At 32.7% G+C, this 18490-nt stretch overlaps 3 protein-coding genes across 5 annotated transcripts; 2 read left to right on the top strand and 1 right to left on the bottom strand.

Moving 5' to 3' along the window:
- Positions 1-1786: 1786 nt before the first annotated feature.
- LOC100817375 (S-adenosyl-L-methionine-dependent methyltransferase superfamily protein) lies at positions 1787-8101 on the bottom strand. 3 transcript variants are annotated; one of them, NM_001360138.1, is made up of 11 exons: positions 7883-8074; positions 7739-7814; positions 7573-7667; positions 6997-7068; positions 6567-6676; positions 4746-4868; positions 4548-4640; positions 4115-4183; positions 3900-3988; positions 3689-3786; positions 1787-2252 (listed from the first exon to the last, which is right to left on the bottom strand). In NM_001360138.1, the coding sequence occupies exons 1-11, from the start codon at positions 7961-7963 to the stop codon at positions 2118-2120; spliced, it is 1041 nt and encodes a 346-aa protein (NP_001347067.1). In that variant the 5' UTR covers positions 7964-8074; the 3' UTR covers positions 1787-2117. The 3 variants fall into 3 exon arrangements, with proteins under 3 accessions (NP_001347067.1, XP_006581635.1, XP_014631872.1); XM_006581572.3 differs by having other exon boundaries at positions 1816-2255; positions 7883-8101; XM_014776386.3 differs by lacking the exon at positions 1787-2252 and having other exon boundaries at positions 3685-3786; positions 3900-3977; positions 7883-8101.
- Positions 8102-9364: 1263 nt separating this feature from the next.
- Positions 9365-14376, top strand: LOC100816830 (uncharacterized protein HI_0077). The gene is made up of 4 exons (XM_003526653.5): positions 9365-9664; positions 9767-9886; positions 11894-12124; positions 13915-14376. Exons 1-4 carry the CDS (start codon positions 9473-9475, stop codon positions 14284-14286), a joined length of 915 nt encoding a protein of 304 aa, XP_003526701.1. The 5' UTR covers positions 9365-9472; the 3' UTR covers positions 14287-14376.
- A 1251-nt stretch (positions 14377-15627) lies between these two features.
- On the top strand, positions 15628-17144 carry LOC100809732 (F-box/kelch-repeat protein At3g06240). Its single transcript, XM_003527929.5, has one exon. It carries the CDS (start codon positions 15836-15838, stop codon positions 16964-16966), a length of 1131 nt encoding a protein of 376 aa, XP_003527977.1. The 5' UTR covers positions 15628-15835; the 3' UTR covers positions 16967-17144.
- The last annotated feature ends 1346 nt before the right edge of the window (positions 17145-18490 follow it).

Genomic DNA, 18490 nt, shown 5'->3' with positions numbered 1-18490 from the left:
AAGCTGCGTTTGCAACCCGTGCTTTTTTGCCCGACCCGAAATGCAACGGCCATGTTTGGTTTGGTGAGAATGAAAAGAATGTTTGGTACGTGGTTGTGATCATCTTTGCATCTTTTTAGTAAACTCTTTTTGAGTCTGACTAATCAACGGATAACTTTTTTTCCTGAAAAAGTTCTGGCTTTACAAAGTATTATTAAAACATCATATTTATAATTCATTTGTCACACTTTAAGCAATTGAATTCATTTAAAAGAAGACTTATTATTATTATTATTATTATACCATGCGTGTGATTGGGGCTGCTAGAATTGCTTGATGATGTCAACCTTTATATCTTATATCAATCGGGTGTGTAAAAAGCAAAAAGTTAGCATAAAGGTGCATGTAAAATGAATAACTAAGCATACTAAAAATAAAAGAGATTAATTTATTGTTGAAAATGATAAGATTCAATACTAAGTTTGGATTAACTTATTTTAATGTTAGATATTTATAATTTTTTAAAATAGGATTTCTTTTAAAATAATTATTTTTGAACACGCACGCTACTAAGTGACACGGTAATAATATTTCTTTAGGCAATTGGGGAACTGAGCTGGGGTGATGTCTCTCCGTGTCGTTATCTCCTATTTATTGAGTAACTTATTTTGGATTTTTAAAGTAATTTTCAATATGAGTGTGTTAAAGGCAGAATATATCTAAAGGAAGCTATTGAAATTAAAGAGTAAAGAGTTTACTTTGGATAATTTTTGTATAAATTTATTGGCTTAAATTTCATAGTCATCGTCCTAAAAAAATAGTTGACAATATTTTTTACATGCACAAATCAAAGTCAAAATTATATATTTAAGGAAGTTAAGTTTGTTTCACTCAAATTAACACCCAGTAGTTGCTTATTGAGTTAGACAATACTATATTACTAATCCTATATGATACATTTTTAGCTTGTATTTTTAATGAGTGCTTGTAATGATTATCCTACAGCTGTATGATGACAATGTTTGATTAGATTTGACTAACTAGGTGGAGTATTTAGCACAAGTTTTTCTTGGCATTTGCTTTTGGAATTTCCCTTTGTTTTAATACTAGATTAGATTAACAACCATGTAGTTTATGAATTTATAGAAATAATAAAAAATATTTTTAAATATAAGATAACTAAAAAAATGTTTATCGTAAATTTTAGTTCTGCATCTTATATTTATCGTAATAAAATATAATACTAATAGTAAGTTCTTTTCCCAATATATTACATTATTACGAACTTAAGATAAAAAAAATAAAATTATATATTAATATTTATATTCTAATACAAAAATGATTAATCCCCTTTGACTATTAAAAAATAAATAAAAACTTATATTATAAAAACGTCATTAACAGAATTTTTGTTGATAAATTAACTGTATCACTTTATTTTACCTCACACTCGTGTAAATGAAACGTTTGAGAAATTGAAGAGTGGATTCAAAGTGCAAAGATTTTAATTTTCTTTTCTTCATCATTAATTGTGTACCAAACTAATTTAAATTTGTAAGGATCCATTAATGCATGTAAAAAAAATATTTTCTATGATTTAGGCTAAACCAAACACTTCTTATTACTCCAAACACAATCTTAAGATATACTTAAAAGCAATATTAAGACGCTAATGCAAATATAAATATTATTACACACGGTTGAAGACAACGGGTTCTGTTCTCGCAAAAATCCTAACCATCGTTCATTTCTAATTCAAAACAGAAATGAAATACTATAAGACTAGCAATATTGACTCATTGTCAACTTGTCATCCCAATTTCGAAGAAGGTGAAATTGTTTAAAACTTGTTGATCATTACATTTTAAATTTAATTATACTGTTTTTGAGACTCCTTTTAACAGAAGACTCGAAGAAAAGCTAACAAGTACAATGTGTAAAAACATATGGTAAAGTTAACTAATCCGTTCACATTGACTACATGTCAAAAGAAAAACACCTACCCTAACCTTTACCGTTTAAAAAAGATGTAAACACACCTAACTGCATTCTGTTTTTTTGCTTGTCATTTGCCAATAAAATACTAATTGCAATGCATCATTACCTAAACGGCTAAACATATAGCTTCAGTAGAACTTTCAAAGTGCTTCCGGAAAACGTAAATCTGCAGGACCTGGGCCCAATATCCCTTTTTGTTCGCTTATTTTGCCCAGCCCAATAGCAGGTTCTACTACATGCCCATTTATCACTTCATCATCTCGCCAAATGGTTACCTGCTAGAAGAATAACATACATAATTAAGGACTGTAAATGCATCCCATAAAAAACAAAAATAAAAAAGTATGGATGCAAAATCATGTTATATTTTAATCATGAAACCATTGAAAAGAATATTTTGGCAAAGCAAAATCCAAGAGGCAGAAGTATTTCCATATAATTAGTACTGTATATAATAGAAAGTTGGCCATGTGCCCATGCAGATGAGAAGCAATTTAGGAATTGTCAGCTTGGAAAAAACAAACTCATTTGCTTAAAGAAAGTAAGTTCTGACTGTACATGAAAGCGTAAGGTAGCTAAAGATCACCTTTTTGATTATACCAATAATGACTTTTTTTTTAAGTCTCAAATGTACCACTTTCAAAAGAACTTTCCCAATATAGTTTAATTTTGCCAAAAAATTATCACTTTTGATTTGGTACTCTTTTTACCTCTATTACTGACTCGTCCATATGCTGGAAATAAACAAAGTAGTGTGTCATGCAGCACGTGAATAACAGAAAAATTATTATTTTTTAATTCCTATAATCAAATATTATTTTGACTTTTCTTTTTCTTAAATTTCAAGAATCGTCATTTTGTTCTCAAATCTTCATAAATTGAATCAACTAAACCATTTTAACCAAAACGTCATACTTATTCAAATTCAAAAAACCTCAGTTTTCTCCTCTTCAACAGTCCCTAAAATCGTATTCTACAAAGTTATCTACAAATTTTAGACAACCCTTTCAAACCCTATTTTAGGGCAAATCTGTTATATACCCACAATTATTTGAGTAGAAAATACAAGTTTGAGGGCGTCGCGTAGAGAAAAAGTAACATTGTAACAATTGAAAAAATTGGGAGATTAAATTCAAACAAAAAAAGTTATTGGAAATGTAAAATCACACATTGATCACAATAGAAAAAATAAATATATAATTAAAAAAATTCATTCATTTTAAAAATTTAATTATTTTTTCATTTCCTTTAAACCGATTTTTCTTGCAAATATGGTAAAAATATTAAACCTGAGTCCTGAACCAAATTATGAAAATTAAATTCTCATGTCCACCGTGAAAACCGCCTATTAGGTTAGGTATGGGTAGGTCCATCTGTGAAAACCCCTCATCTAACGGTCAGTACTCAGTAGTATTACCCTGGAACAAGAATTTTTCTTCTGTCCAGTGTAATGAAGTCGGAGCTTAATTTGATTACCAGACATAGCAAGCTTTCTAAAATTAAATTTTCTAAACAAAATCTTTCGGTGGTCTGCATGATGGACGACACTATCTTCTAACAGAATGTTATACCAGCAAGTTATAGGACTCGTAAGTGATGATAGAATTAAAAAGAAACAAAGGCACATAACACATTCTAGGAAATAAAATCAAAATTGATCATAGTAAAATGGTAAATCAAGGTAAAATAGTCTATAATATATATTAATTACCTCATCAAGATTATAACTAACATCTGGCAATAACGGAGTAGGAATCGGGGGTGCAATTTCCGGGTCAGGTTTTTGAAATATAAACGTGGTGTAGAGACCTGTGTTGGAGTGGAAAGTACAGTATCAGAGTATCTTCATAAATAATAGGTGATAGTGAAACCAAGAAACTTATAAACAATAACATGATATAAAAAAAATATTAGCACATCACCTAGTGCATCATATGAACGAGGAAGAAGTCTCCCCCTAGGATCCAAGAGGTTTGGAACATAGTGTGTTAACAGGCCTGCTAATTGTGCTCTTACGGAAACAATCACAAAAATTAAATTCAATAAATAGTATTTCAAACTCCAAAACTGCTAATAACAAACAATATATTTTAAGGATTTGGGAGGATCAGTGCCCTACAGAGAATGCAAAACTAACCTGTTGTCATCATAAAACTCGGTCAAATTTTGAATCTCCACGTACTCAAGACCAGCTTCCCTGGCCAACCTGAGTTTTAAGAAAGCAAACACAGTAGTTTTTGTCAGGTTAGATTTTTAAAAAATTCATAATTGAAGATATGAGGAATGAACCAAACAAGTACATTAAGTTATAATCATTCTTGTTCTTTCAATGTTCTAATTTTACATTCATGGTGGAACAAAGTCAATTATGGTGTGTTTGGTTTGGAATTTCTATTTGACTGAAAGTTTACACAAAAATATAATAAAAAAATTGGCAATCAGCCTTTTCCTTTTTAAATCAGGTTTATTACGTAATATCAGAGAGCAGAATCAACAGAGCACATTGGCACCAACCAACACAACAAACAATTCACAGTCTTTCATCTTGAGTTATGAAATAAGATGAAAACCTGATGAAACTTGGAAAATGAACCAAGCAATAGGTTTCAGCAGAGACATCATTAGCAAATTTTAGCTGGTATTTCTTTCCAAATAAAGGAAACCTGGAAATGTTGAACAGATTCAAATTAATAACAAGAAGATTTTAACTAAAATAACCAAAGAAAAGAATAAGCAACACGCAGTTGATCGATTATAGGGATATGTACTTTTCTTCTTCAACTTCAAAAGTAATCATGTAATTCTCTGTCCGGATGCAGTTGGGAACAATGTTTGGCTTCATGCTGCTGCTTTTGTTGTGATAGGCTTCAACATTCCTCTGGTACTTGGCCCTACATGACTACCATGTTAACTTCATCCAGTATATTTGTGTATAACAATCTCATGCAGACTTTATATAAATGCTCAGAAAAGCAATAATGAAGAAAAAAGCCAATAGGATTCAAGTTCATAAATAATGTAATGAATACAATCCGTATATAGAAAATAAATAAAAACAATTGCAAGTAGGATGATGAACAAAATTGTCCAACCAAAATAAGATCATTCATGATCTAATTATAGACTTTTTATGTAGATTTCATCTGAAACCACTAAGCTATTCTTTTACCTTCTTTTTTTCTCTCTACTAGACAGAAAGGAATCAACCACATTATAAATATAAATGCATTGGGCTTGAAACTACCTAAACATTAACAAATAAAGAACAGAGTGAAAGAAGATGGAGAAATTAAAGACATGGGTGCACTGATTAATAGGAAATAGGATATTCTAATATTAAGCAGGCTTAAATATGTTTAAGGTCCCTAATAAATGACCAAATTTTGTTTTGGGTCCCTCATAAAATTTTTCATTGTTGAGTCCTTGATATATTAAAACTTTTGTTTTGTGTTTCTGTCATCAATTAAGTGATGACGTGGCACCATCACAACCATTGATAGTATTGGGGAGATCAATTTGTAAGGTAACACATCATCACTTAATTGATGGTAGGGACTCAACAAAAATTTCAATATATCTGGGACTAGGGGTGTTCAAAAACACTGGTTTGGATTGAACTGGATTGTAACCGAACCTAAACCGAATTAGTTTTTTCCCGAACTAGTTCAAGAAAAAATGAGTGCATTATTTTATAAAATCAATTCGATTAACCAAATTGTTTCTAAAAAATCAATTCGGTTAACCGAACTGGTTTTTATTTAAATATTTTTTAATTTGAAAAAAATAGTTCAAAAACTAGTTCCAAAACCAGTTCGAAATTGGTTCGGCTCTTAGAACCAGTTTAAAACTAGTTCAGTTCAAAACCAGTCTTTTCAAACCAATTCAGTTTTGAACCAGTTTCTAAATCAGTTTGACTATTTTGATATAAAATCGAACTGGTTAAAACAGTTCAAAACCAATTCAGTTTGATTTTTTTATTGAACTAGTTTTTGCACACCCCTACCGGGGACTCAAAATAACGAAAAAATTTATTAGGGACAAAACAAAATTCGATCTTAAACATATTTAAACTTATTAAATACAATATCAAGAATAATAGACATAATCTCATGTAATCTCACAGAAACAAAAAACATAACCTAACTAAAAGACATATTTCAGAAAACTCACACCTAGAAAAGAATCACAATGTCAGTAGAAGCAGTATTATCCAGTTAAGAGGAACAGTTCAAGAGATGAAGCTGAAAAAGAGGGGCAATGTACATGCACATCTTTAAGCATCCCAGGGCACTGTTTTCAGAATAACATATATTTTTGCTGGCAGTGACATCTAAGAGCCCACAAATCAGGGTAAATCCTTCCATTTTTTAATGTGAAGAAATAACTCTGTGACATCATCATCAAAATGGTTAATTCGAACTGGAACAAAAAAGTGGTTCCAAATGGGTAAACCCTTAATTAAATCTACAAAAAAATTAATTTGGCACTATAAATCAAATGAATTTTCTTCCATCAATAGAGCAAATAAAAAAGAATACAACAGAGAGAGACTGCATGCAAGAATAATAGGCCTCTGAGAACTCTCATACCATATGGTAGATGAGTCAGGAGTAATACCAAGAAAATAACCCCCAGGTTTCAGCAGAGAAGACACATTATGCAGCAGTTTCCGTGCTTTCTCTTCAGTCTCAAAACACAACTGCATTAGAGATGCTAATCAGAAGAGGACCAACAAGCAAATCTTAGAGGATTAACTAAAACACAAAATTGACAGAGCTAATGCCTGCAAATTTTGCAACCACCAAAGTATTATATTTCAAAAGGACCTGAGCCTCTAACTAGGTTTACTTATCCTATTTTTGAAAGAGATTTTATCATTAAAAAAATGAAAACAATGTGTTAGAAAATAAGATACCCTCAAAACAAGCTGAACAGCAACTATAGCTCCATGTAAATAAATATCCAAATAAATTAACAAACACAATGATTCAAAACATTACTACAAAGTGAATGTCAGACCTGCAAATGCTGCAAACAGCAGACAACATCAGTCATGTTGGTCTTCTCCTCCAAATGCGTTTCTATATTCTCCTGTAGTAAAACATGAAAACATAAATCAATGGTAATAATAGATATAATTCTGTTTACTTCAAAATTCAAGGTGGTCTAAGGCACTAGTGGTTTCAAGTTTCAACACCTTACAGCAAAGTGTGTGCCTTACTTGACAAAGGTTATAATATAAGAAAATAAAAAAATACTTGACTTTTTTAATTAGATTTGTCACACACGCACGCACGCACGCATATATATATATATATATATATATATATATATATATATATATATATATATATATATATATATATATATATATATATATATATATTCACCACTCGAGCATAACATTCATAGTAAAGTTTGGAAAGAAAGATCAAGATGTTCAATTCACAAAACCTAATACGCTTGTTGCTAAGAGTCTCATGAGCTATGAATAAGGAGTTAAAGGCATGGTTGATTCAGAGAGATAAAGGGTGTGGAGTCCTCCAAAAGAAACTCTATGAAAAATTGCATATATTGAAATATTAGATTGGTCACCGTGCAAGGGTCAAGCTCAAAGAACTCGGCAGTGTAGGATTTCCTGTGAGTCTCCCAAGTTTCTCGCATTTGGTCTATCCCAGACGAAGGCGCATCTACAGAAGCAGCAAAAATAGTTGATTGATGGGAATGAAAGGTGAGATTGAGAAGAAGAAAAAGGGAGTACCAATTCCAATATAGTGGCCAATTTGTGCGTGGGCCCATTTATCAGCGTCGGCATCTCCACAGTACAAGTCGCACACCTTGAATGAATGAGAGTGAGAATAAGAGCATGTACTTGCCAATTAAAAGGGAAAGAGCTATGACGAACCGTGGCGTAGGGGTGAACGAAGATGTTGATGAGAGCCATTTTGGCGAAATCATAGAGGCGCTGCTGTGTCGGTTGACTCATTCTTCCTCTTCTTCACACTACAACACTCCACCAACACCCTCGCCTATGACCACATTTCCACATTAAATTTTCCCCAAATAAACATTCCTCAAATTACAGTAAAAGAGTAAATACCCTATTTTACAATGATAATCACTCTTATAAAAAGAGGAGGACCATTACAATAGGTTATATTAGGATTGAGCATGGGTCGGGTTTAGCTCTAATTCGGACAATTTAGCTCAGTTCGATAAGTTACAAAGTAGGTTTATTTTTTTTCTTTGGGTTGGACGGTTACGGGTGGATTGATTGACTCTAAATGGATTGAGTCAATATTATACTTAAATTTTATTTTATTTTAAATTTTTAATTAATTTATTCATTTGGGTTGCATCTTGTCAAATTAAATTTTATCATTCAATTTTTTTTCTTTGTTGTTTAATGTCCATAAAATTTTTTATTTGGTTCTTTATTTGAAATTAAATGACCAAAAAATTAAAAATATAATAATAAATGAATGGATGAGCAAATGATGTTCGAATACAAATTGAATATGTAAAGCTTAGGAAAATTTTAAAAGCACCAAAATATTTGGCCTAGTAATGTACTACTCCCATCAACTATTACATGTCATAATAATAATTATATTTTGCATATTAACAACAATGATCAATTTGCATTTTCAGATTGCACGTAACATCTAATTTCAACTTTCAACTTTCGTAGTGGAGACTCTTCCTTCTATAAGACCAAAACTTCAATTTTCTTATTCACCTAACAAATGGTCATGTTGCATAAGTCATTAGGTTTATGTTTTTAATTAAATGAAATCTTCTAAATTTATACTTTATCCTTAAAAAAATTAAACATTTTGAGCTTTATTAACATCTTTGTTGGAGTAATTAAGGATAACACGCAGAAATTCAAAACACGATTTTAAATGCTTAATTAAGTTAAAGGTACCATGATTGTTAATATCACAAAAATATTTTTTATCACAATAATTACATGCTACAATTATATTTCTAACTTCATTTTTCAGGAAGCTTTGTGAAGTGGTCTCATGCATTAGAAACATTTTATAATTATTTTATGAATTAATTAACTTCTAGTCCTTCAAATTTTTCAAATTATAATTTTTAGTTCTTCCTAATTTATTCAATAACTTTTAGTTTTTTTATTTATTTTTATTACTGAAAATTAGTTTAAAATATATAAAAAATTAAAGACTACAAAATGGGAAAAAAAATCAGAAACTGAAAATGCTGATGAAAAATCAAACGGAAGACTATAATTTATTAAAAAAAACTTTTGAGAGAGTAAAAATTAAAATTTGAAAAAGTTGAGTAAAAAATTGACACACCGGCAGTACTAGTATTTTCTTAGAATAAAAAAGAAGGTGCAGTACAAAACATCCAGATAAGAGGATTCACTGAATCACACGTCCTTAGAAATATTAAAAAAAAAATCTAACTCAAACCCCAAAATAAACAACCATAGTCCGAAACTTGGATATCGTATCGAGGAGCTATGCCTATGGTCTCCCAGGAAGAAACCTTAGTGGAAGCGGCGCTCCGAGTTCTGAACACCGCCGACCCGTTCGAGAAGGCGCGACTCGGCGACTCGGTGGCTTCGCGGTGGCTCAATGGCGACATAGCAGAACCCTACGACCCTTCCGGCTCCGATCTCACGCTCCCTGATCGCCCCGCAAGACTATCCTCTGTCTGCACCGTTCTTCGTCCTCACCTTCTTCCAATCTTCAGTGTTCGGCGAAATGCTTCGTTGTGATTGAATAGAATAATAATAATAATAATGTGTTGGCAGGTGAAGTTGGTGGCGCCGAGCTTGATGCCGAAGCTGGGTAGAGCGGGCAGCTTGCAGAGCAGGATAGCCATTGTTCATAGCCTCACTCACACTGAAAGCTGGGCCATTGACTTGTCTTGGGTATTTATTTGTGGATTGCTAATTGCACCCTTTTAACTTTCCCTTGCATTCTAATGCTTTGCATGAAACACTTTATTTGAATTCATTGCAGATAAGGTAATGGAATGGATAAAAAATATAACCAAACAGGATAATAAATTGGAATAGAAGTATTCTTCTGTTGTTTATATATTTTGAAATGGAATGAAGGAGAGATTCCATTCCTTTCTTTTGGAAAAGGATAGAATCATAGAACAAAATGAGTTATAACTTTTTAATTTTAATATTTTCTTTATTTCTGGTATTTGATTTCAGATTTGGCTCCTCGAACGCAAGGAAGGGTAAAATAATTATCTCACCATTGATGAGAATATCAATATTTAAACACATACATATGTTTTCTCATTTTCTCGTTAACAGTTGGAATTACTTATTTAGTCATCTAAAATAAGTTGTTCACTTTGGAGGAACTGAGATCTTTCGATTTCAATCCCACAAATTTAATTTTCAGGGAGATAAAAGAAATGAAGAAGATAACAAAAATGAAAAAAGAAAGAAAGAAAACACACACACACACACACACAAATACTAGATTAGTGGTTTGTGAAGAAAAGAAGAGGAAATGTTTCCTTTGAGTGGATTTTTTTAGGGAAAATTACACTCACCTCTCCCAAGGTCTTCTCAAATGATACTCATTCCCCCTCTAGTTTTTAAACAAGCATTCGCCTCCCCTATTTGTTTAATCAAGTGACATAAACCCCCTTATTTTGTTTAATCAAGCGACACACATAGCGTGCAATATAACAGACATTACCTTGTTAATGGGAGATACCACAAGACTTATTTTACAACTTTGCATCTCATGATTTTCTATGTTGTATAAGCAAAACTATGCCATACACTCTTTGATTCTCAGCAGTTGTATGTATTATTTGTAATATGCTTGTTCTTTCTCTTTGTTTCTCTTGGTTTTCTTTCCTCCGTATGTTTTTTGTTATTTTGGGGGAAGACATTGGTATTCGGGCAATATAGATGAAGAAGAATACACAAATTTTGAAGGGTTATTCTTTGATGTTATGTTAGGGGAGGTGAGTTTTTTTTACAAACTAGAGGAGGTGTGAATGTCATTTAAGAAGACCTCAAGGTTGGTCAGTGTAATTTTCCTTTTTTTTTAACTTGCCTTACAGTGACTAAGATCGACAAGGTTAAAGGTAGAAATTTTCTGAAATAAGGGTTGGGTTTTGTGAATTTGTTTTGGGGTTTAATGGTGACTAGAAATGGAATGATGGTAGTGTCTGTGGTTCAGAGAATTGGGAAAGAGAGTTATCTATGATTAAGGCATAATTAGTAAAGATAAAATAGTCATTTCATAATTCAAAAGTTTTGGCCTTATCAAGTGCACTTTAAGTGGGGAAAAGAAAAACAGAGCTAAGTTATCAAATAGAATGAATCATGACCATCTTCTTCCATCCTTATTTTACAATGGAATAGCTTCTCTTTCCACTTCTTCTTCCTTTGTTTCACTTTCTACTATCAATTCAAACATAGCCTTATGATTCAGTTTCCTGCGAAATTATAAGAAAATAATAAAAAAGGGATTTGATCTTTCATATCCCTATAGGTTTTAGTTTATCTCTTTGATTGAGCTGTGTGGCTCAACAGAAATATTCTTTAAAAGGAGAGACATGACTAGGTGTACTCATGTAATCAAGTGGTGAAGGGAGAGGGAAGGGGGGAGAGGTCGCGGGTTCGAATCCCCCCGCTAACAAAAACTAACAATACTAACAATTAATATTTGTTGATAAAAAAAAGTGTCTAATGACAATTTAACTTTTGTAATCGGAGTCCCCCTAAAATTTTAGTTAACTGTGCTTCTAAATCTTAGTATTAGGATCACACACTCATCACTACTAGGGTATTGAACTAAATTTTATTTGGCCCTCCTTGTAGTGTGTCTTTTCATTCAATTCACATGCCACCCTAAACATTTATTGGCAAATATTTATATGTATAATGCATTTCATGCAGGATATAATAGCACGTTTTGGCAAGCAAGAGTCAATGCCTAGAGAGTTCTTTACAGATTTTGTGAAGGTGGCACAGGATGAAGGGCGACACTTCAGTCTTCTTGCTGCACGGCTTGAGGAGCTTGGTTCTTATTATGGAGCATTACCAGCTCATGATGGCCTTTGGGATTCTGCCACTGCTACTTCCAAGGATTTACTAGCACGATTAGCTGTTGAACACTGTGTCCACGAGGTGTGTCTTTGAGCCTTTTTGCTATTCTCATTTTTGGTTATTAATGGTTTTGCTTACTAATGCTTGATTCTTGGATTGTGTTCTTTTTCTTTTTTGTGTGGGATGGGTTGTGGACTTGTGGTATGCTATACTATAACAATCCTTGGAATATTTATGACTTTCACTAGCTTTGAATATTTTATATTCGCTTTTATTTTGCCATCTGTATAGTAGGCTGGACTGTTTAGAATTATTTTATTACTATTTTGTGGTGGGATGCCACTTGTTCCAAAGGACCTGCTGGAATTATTTTATTACACAGGCTTTAAACTACACCACATGGAGTGCTTATTTTAATGTGCCCCATGTAGCTGGTCCAAAACACTCAAAATTTCTTTGTTTTTGGCTTTCTTATTTTAATGGGTTATTCACATTTTCTTCATTATCTGCCTCCCTGAAGATAAAGAATTATTGTTTCTTTAATGAAATTGACTTTCTATGTTAATTTAATGAAATTAATATGAACCTTTTTTTTATGAAAATATAGCATTCCAATTTCATGGGTTGTGTTGCTAAGTCAAAAAGACAAAGTTGAGTGTAATTATTATATTATTTGTTTAAAAAGTTGTTTGCTGTTATTATAGTTGGAAAAATCTTGTGTGTGTGTGTGTGTGTATTTAATAAGATAAACTACTTGATTGTCAGGAAACTCTTATCTTCGGTTCCAGAGTTTTGTTTTCACAGTTTTGATGGCCTGAATTGCATCACTTGTTTACATTCAAATTGGTACTTCATACTATGTGCTGCATATCAAAATTTCCATTGGTTCTCAGTTCTCAAGTAACTGTTTTTCTTGGAGGTTTTCCAGTGTTATCATTCAAGTAGGGAAGAATACTACAATTTTTATAATAAAATTATAACAAGGTGAATTGCTACTGTAGTAAAACCCTTGCAATTAACTTCGTTCATGCTTAAGTAATCATAACATGTTCTTGTTGGTCAACTAGTGGGGATCCAACAATCCTGACAGAAAGGTAGTGGATTTGATTATTGTTTGTGGACTTTTAATAGTGGATCATTTTATTAGTACCATAATATTAATGGCTTGGGGAATATCTTGACCTCAGAGTAAGGCAACCGATATGATGGCCTGAATTGCATCACTTGTTTGCATTCAAATTAGTGCTTTATAATGTATATCAAAATTTCCATTGGTACTCATTTCTCAAGTAACTGATTTTCTAGGAGGTTTTGTAGTGATATCATTTGATGAGGGAAGAATACTACAATTTTATATTAAAACTAGTAGTGGGACCTGTGCATTGCACAGTTTTATAAAAACAAAGAGGAAGAGAGGGTAAAAATGTGAGTAAAATAGAAAAAGAAAAATAACTTGAAAAACTGTCCATCCAACAAGTGGCAACCACTGGACTGTGTTTATATTAGTATAGCTTATAACATGTTAAATTGCTACTGTAGTAAAACCCTTGCAATTAACTTCATTCGTGCTTAAGTGATTGTAACATGTTCTTGTGGGTCAACTAGTAGGGATCCCACAATCCTCACAAAAAGTCTTGGATTATTGTTTGTGGACTTTTAATAGTAGATCATCTGTTATTACCACTGTAAGGCTTGGGGCATATATTGACCTCAGAGTGAGGCAAACTCCCTGCCTCTAAAATCTAAACATCTATGCATTCCAAGAAAAGAATGTTTATTTTGATGCATTGTCAATCACATGATTCTACATTACATTAACATTGTGCTATTGATTGTATCTAAATGTTCCCTCTGGTTGAGTATGAAAACAGGCCAGAGGACTTGATGTGGTGCCTACAACAATCTTACGATTCCGCAACAACGGTGATAACACTACGGCAGATTTACTAGAAAGTGTAGTTTATCCAGAAGAGATTACTCATTGTGCTGCTGGAGTGAAGTGGTTCAAGTATCTATGTGAGAGGTCTAGAAATCCAGCCTCAGAGCAAGAAGAAGAAAGTGGAAGTGGAAGTAGAACAGAGGAGCATGAAGCGATAGCAAAGTTTCATGCAATAGTGAGGGCATATTTTAGAGGACCTTTAAAACCACCGTTTAATGAGGCAGCCAGAAAAGAAGCTGGATTTGGTCCTCAGTGGTATGAACCGCTTGCAGTTAAAGAGGTTAATAGTATACCCAATTACTAACTTATGTCCTTAATTTAAGTAGCAGTTTTTTACTCCATACTTGAGCTGCTGTAACACAGAATAGAAGTTTTGAGCCTTTCATGTTTCAAAGTTTTTGTTTTTTCTTCTCTTTTTCGAAAGACCTTTGTTGCTGGCCGAAAGCATAAAGATAAGGTCAACAACTTATATGAATTTTAAACCATACGTTGATCAGAAAAAGATTGAGAAAGAAAAAACAATTTTAAAGGATGCTGTTTTTTAGTCATCTAAATATACAAGCGATGTCACTCTGAATTATTTTTTCGAGAATATTGGTAGCAAACTAGAAACTTAATCATAATGAGTCTGTAAAAAAATAAAAATAAAAACTTAATCATAATGAGCAACACCATATTGGTTCTTTCATGTACGGATCGTGAGATTTGATGATAAAGAATCAAACTAATGTCAATTTTTATATATTTTTTTTAAAATAATTTGACTATTAATTTTAGATTTTAATTTTTGTGCACTGTAAATCTCAACCAATAAGAAACTATCATTGGTATTATTTTTTTTATGAGTATCATAGGTATTATTTGAAAACTTTTAAGTAGTTATTACAAAACCAAATAATCTATTTCTGCATTACTACGATTGTTTTGGTCACGAGATATCCTTAGAGAATGACCTTAGGATATCGTTGCGGGTAAATATATGTCTCTGCCTAATGTTATTGGATCATGCCTAACCTTGTGGAAGTAGTGGTTTTTTCCTACATAGTGGATAAAGATATTTTCACGATCTCTAGGAAGGGGTTGAGACTTGTTATCACTTTGAATTTTGAACGACTATTAGGCACTATGCTACTACGAGACACCGAGGCCGCCCACAAGTCAATGTGATCCTTGAACGGAATCGAAGTTAGAAAGTGTATGTAGTTCTTAGCTCCATACCAAAGATGTTTCTTATAAGAGCTTGGTTAGAATACTCGGACGATGCACAATCTTTTTGTCTCAAAATACAATTATAAATTTGAGTCTCTCATCTTGAATGAAAGTGTTTTTATAAGTTATTTTACAACAATTTCTATATTATAAACTTGGATCTCGTCTTTTTTTTTTCTTAAGAATTTTTTTGAAAAAATGTTTGGCTTAAATATTCCTTAAAAAGAGAAGAAAAGCCAAAAAAAGACAAGGCCGAACACTATCTAAGACTTCAATAGTCGTAATTTTTGGTTTATTCAAACAATACAATATATTAGGATCTAAAACTTAAATTAAATTAAATTTGAAAGGAATAAAAAATAAAATAAAATGCTAAATATATTGGATTACAATAATAAGAAAGTTAGAATCTAAATTCTAAACCCTTCATAATTGACTAGGTCCGCCCATAATAGATTTTTCAAGGATGGTGATTTAGAACTAAAATAATACAGTAGTAGTAGATGTATTAAGATTTAAAATTTAAATCAAAGTAGATTTAGAGTAATGGTTGACTGGCCTCTTATCTCCTCGACGTGTATATATATATATATATGTAGGAGTTAAGCTACAATACATAATAGTCAAAAGTCAGCTACCCTAAAATGGAGGGAAACAGTGGCAGAGGAGTAAGGGGAACGAAGAAGATCGCAATTCTGCCATGGGAATTGATAATTGAAATCTTGTTGAGGTTGCCGGTGAAATCTCTTGTTCGTTTCAAATGCGTATGCAAGTCATGGCTATGTCTCCTATCTGATCCACACTTTGCAACATCGCATTTTGAACAACCCTCCACACGCACGCACAGACTCATCTTCATCGTAGCACCTTCTTCTCCTCAAATCCGATCCATTGATTTCAACGCATCCCTCTACGATGATTCAGCTTGGGCTGCATTAAACCTCAACTTTCTGCGTCCCAATACGTATCACAATGTTCAGATCTTAGGTTCCTGCAGAGGCTTTCTGCTTCTGAACGGCTGTCAAAGTCTCTGGGCGTGGAATCCATCCACAGGGGTCTACAAAAAACTATCTTCCTCGCCTATTGGGTCCAATTTGATGCGATCCGTGTTTTATACGTTTCTCTATGGTTTTGGATATGACTCTTCAACTGATGATTACTTGGTGGTCAAGGCTTCTTACAGCCCAATCTCGCGTTATAACGCCACCACCCGATTCGAGTTTCTCTCGCTGAGAGCTAATGCGTGGACAGATATTGAGGCTGCCCATTTGTCTTACATGAACTCCTCTCAGGGTATCGGAGCAGGATTGTTTTTGAATGGTGCTATTCATTGGTTAGTTTTTTGTTGTGATGTATCACTCGATGTCGTTGTTGCCTTTGATTTGACTGAAAGGAGTTTCTCGGAAATACCTCTGCCGGTTGATTTTTCGGAGGAGGATGATGACTTTGATTCTTGCGAATTGGGGTTGGGGGTGCTCGGAGAATTGCTTAGTATAAGTGCTGTGGGACGGAACCACTCAGTACAAGTATGGGTAATGAAGGAATACAAAGTGCACTCGTCTTGGACTAAGACTATTGTTGTGTCTTCTGAAAACATTCTTTTGTTTCCCCTATGCTCTACAAAAGGTGGTGATATTGTTGGGACATATGGTGGAACTGGATTGGCAAAATGTAATGACAAGGGACAGGTGCAAGAGCATAGATCCTATTCCAATCATCCATATCCATCCCAAGTGGCTGTGTATATAGAGTCTCTACTTTCACTCCCCATGTGACACCGAGCTAGCTGGAGATGACGACTAACAATAGCAACAAGAACGATTAGGTTGTCAAATATTTTCTGCTACTTTTACTACTGTTTTCTTTATACTCACCTTGTATTGTGATTTATGAATCCCTCTGTAGTGTTTAAAGCATGGAAAGTATTACGTGGAATGATGAAACTGCTATACCATTATGTTCTGTTCTATGTTTATTTCATCATGATGCTATTACTGCGTTGTTATTTGCAATTTTTATCCTTCCACTCTCACTGCGATTTTAGCTTAGCCTTGATAGTGGATTTATTAAATTGCTAGTATGATATGTAGCTTTAAGCTGGAAATATCGTTACTATTAAAGGAAGCTATAAGCTGTTAGCCAAAACAAGTAATGGCGATGATTGATTAATTAGATACTCCATAAAAACTGTTACAAAGTAAATATATGAGTTGATTAACATTTTCCCTTTGTAATTTATTGGGTTTCCTTTTGAGCATGGTCTTTAGCAGACTCTTATTACTGTGATGATCAATTAAAACAGTCTATTATCTGCTTTTCTTGCTTCCAATTTTTGAACTTCAAAGGATTAGCATCCAATGTAGGATTTTGAACTGTTCCACACAGCCGAACAGATTTTCAAATTGGATATATCATTTTGCCACACCAAAATGTAAAACATTGAAGAGCATAAGGAAGAAGAAAGAAAAAAAAAAGTTAGAAAAGGTAAAGAGCTTTTACAGGAGGACTTTACACGGTTAAATGTATTTTGCATCCATCACTTCATAATGTTTAACCCCCACCCAACCTTAACACGATCTAACAAAATGCAACTAAATGTAATCTAAAGCAGTACAATTACCTGAATCTCACTGCCAGAATTTAATTTGTATGAACCCGAAAAAAGTGTTCAGATGCTGAAGACTAAGGTCTAAGGGGGGAAGTGGAAAGGTTCAAAGATTTGTTACTGTAAGGTAAAGCTCGGATAGCAATTAGAAGTTAGAACAATTACAGAATAAAAAGAATGAACTTAAAAGGGCAAATCAGCTGTAAAAACAATCCGCAGACCTAGTTCATGCAACATTAACTTTGATACCAAGAATATTTATGATCTTTGATCATTTGCTAAAACTGCACTCGGTTTTAAATTTGATTTCCATTTGTTAATGAGTAAAGGTATTGAAAATGAGTCAATTGAACAGGGACCCTTTGGTGAAACTTGACTGAACAAGAACAAGTATACTCCTAGATATAAGTTCTCTCAACTTTGTAATTATGAACAGTTATCTTGTTTTTTAAATTTGTAAAATTTCGGAAAGAATATTAGCCATAAATTTTAATATTATCAACAAAATTATTCAAATATTATACACAATTAAAATATCCATAAATAATTCTTAAAAAATATAAATAACAAATTTATTTTGCGAGCTCCAAATATAATCATCTAAAACTTACTCTCTAAAGCATAAACTTAAATAAAGTACACTAAAATATAATTTGAAATCAAATTATATTCCAAAACATAAGTATAAATATAT

Source organism: Glycine max, chromosome 6 (assembly GCF_000004515.6).
Source record: "Glycine max cultivar Williams 82 chromosome 6, Glycine_max_v4.0, whole genome shotgun sequence".
Taxonomy (NCBI): domain Eukaryota; kingdom Viridiplantae; phylum Streptophyta; class Magnoliopsida; order Fabales; family Fabaceae; genus Glycine; species Glycine max.
This window is presented reverse-complemented; position numbering and strand designations above follow the sequence as displayed.

Bases quoted from the DNA above. Each gene is read 5' to 3' on its own strand.
- LOC100816830 (XM_003526653.5), top strand. From the start codon at position 9,473: ATGCCTATGGTCTCCCAGGAAGAAACCTTAGTGGAAGCGGCGCTCCGA. The intron at 9,665-9,766 runs GTCTGCACCGTT...ATGTGTTGGCAG, and splicing joins GCCCCGCAAGACTATCCTCT to GTGAAGTTGGTGGCGCCGAG. The intron at 12,125-13,914 runs GTGTGTCTTTGA...GTATGAAAACAG, and splicing joins TTGAACACTGTGTCCACGAG to GCCAGAGGACTTGATGTGGT.
- LOC100809732 (XM_003527929.5), top strand. From the start codon at position 15,836: ATGGAGGGAAACAGTGGCAGAGGAGTAAGGGGAACGAAGAAGATCGCA.
- LOC100817375 (XM_006581572.3), bottom strand. From the start codon at position 7,963: ATGAGTCAACCGACACAGCAGCGCCTCTATGATTTCGCCAAAATGGCT. The intron at 7,069-7,572 runs GTGACCAATCTA...GTTTTACTACAG, and splicing joins TTGAGCTTGACCCTTGCACG to GAGAATATAGAAACGCATTT. The intron at 6,677-6,996 runs GTCTGACATTCA...TCTCTAATGCAG, and splicing joins GCTGTTTGCAGCATTTGCAG to TTGTGTTTTGAGACTGAAGA.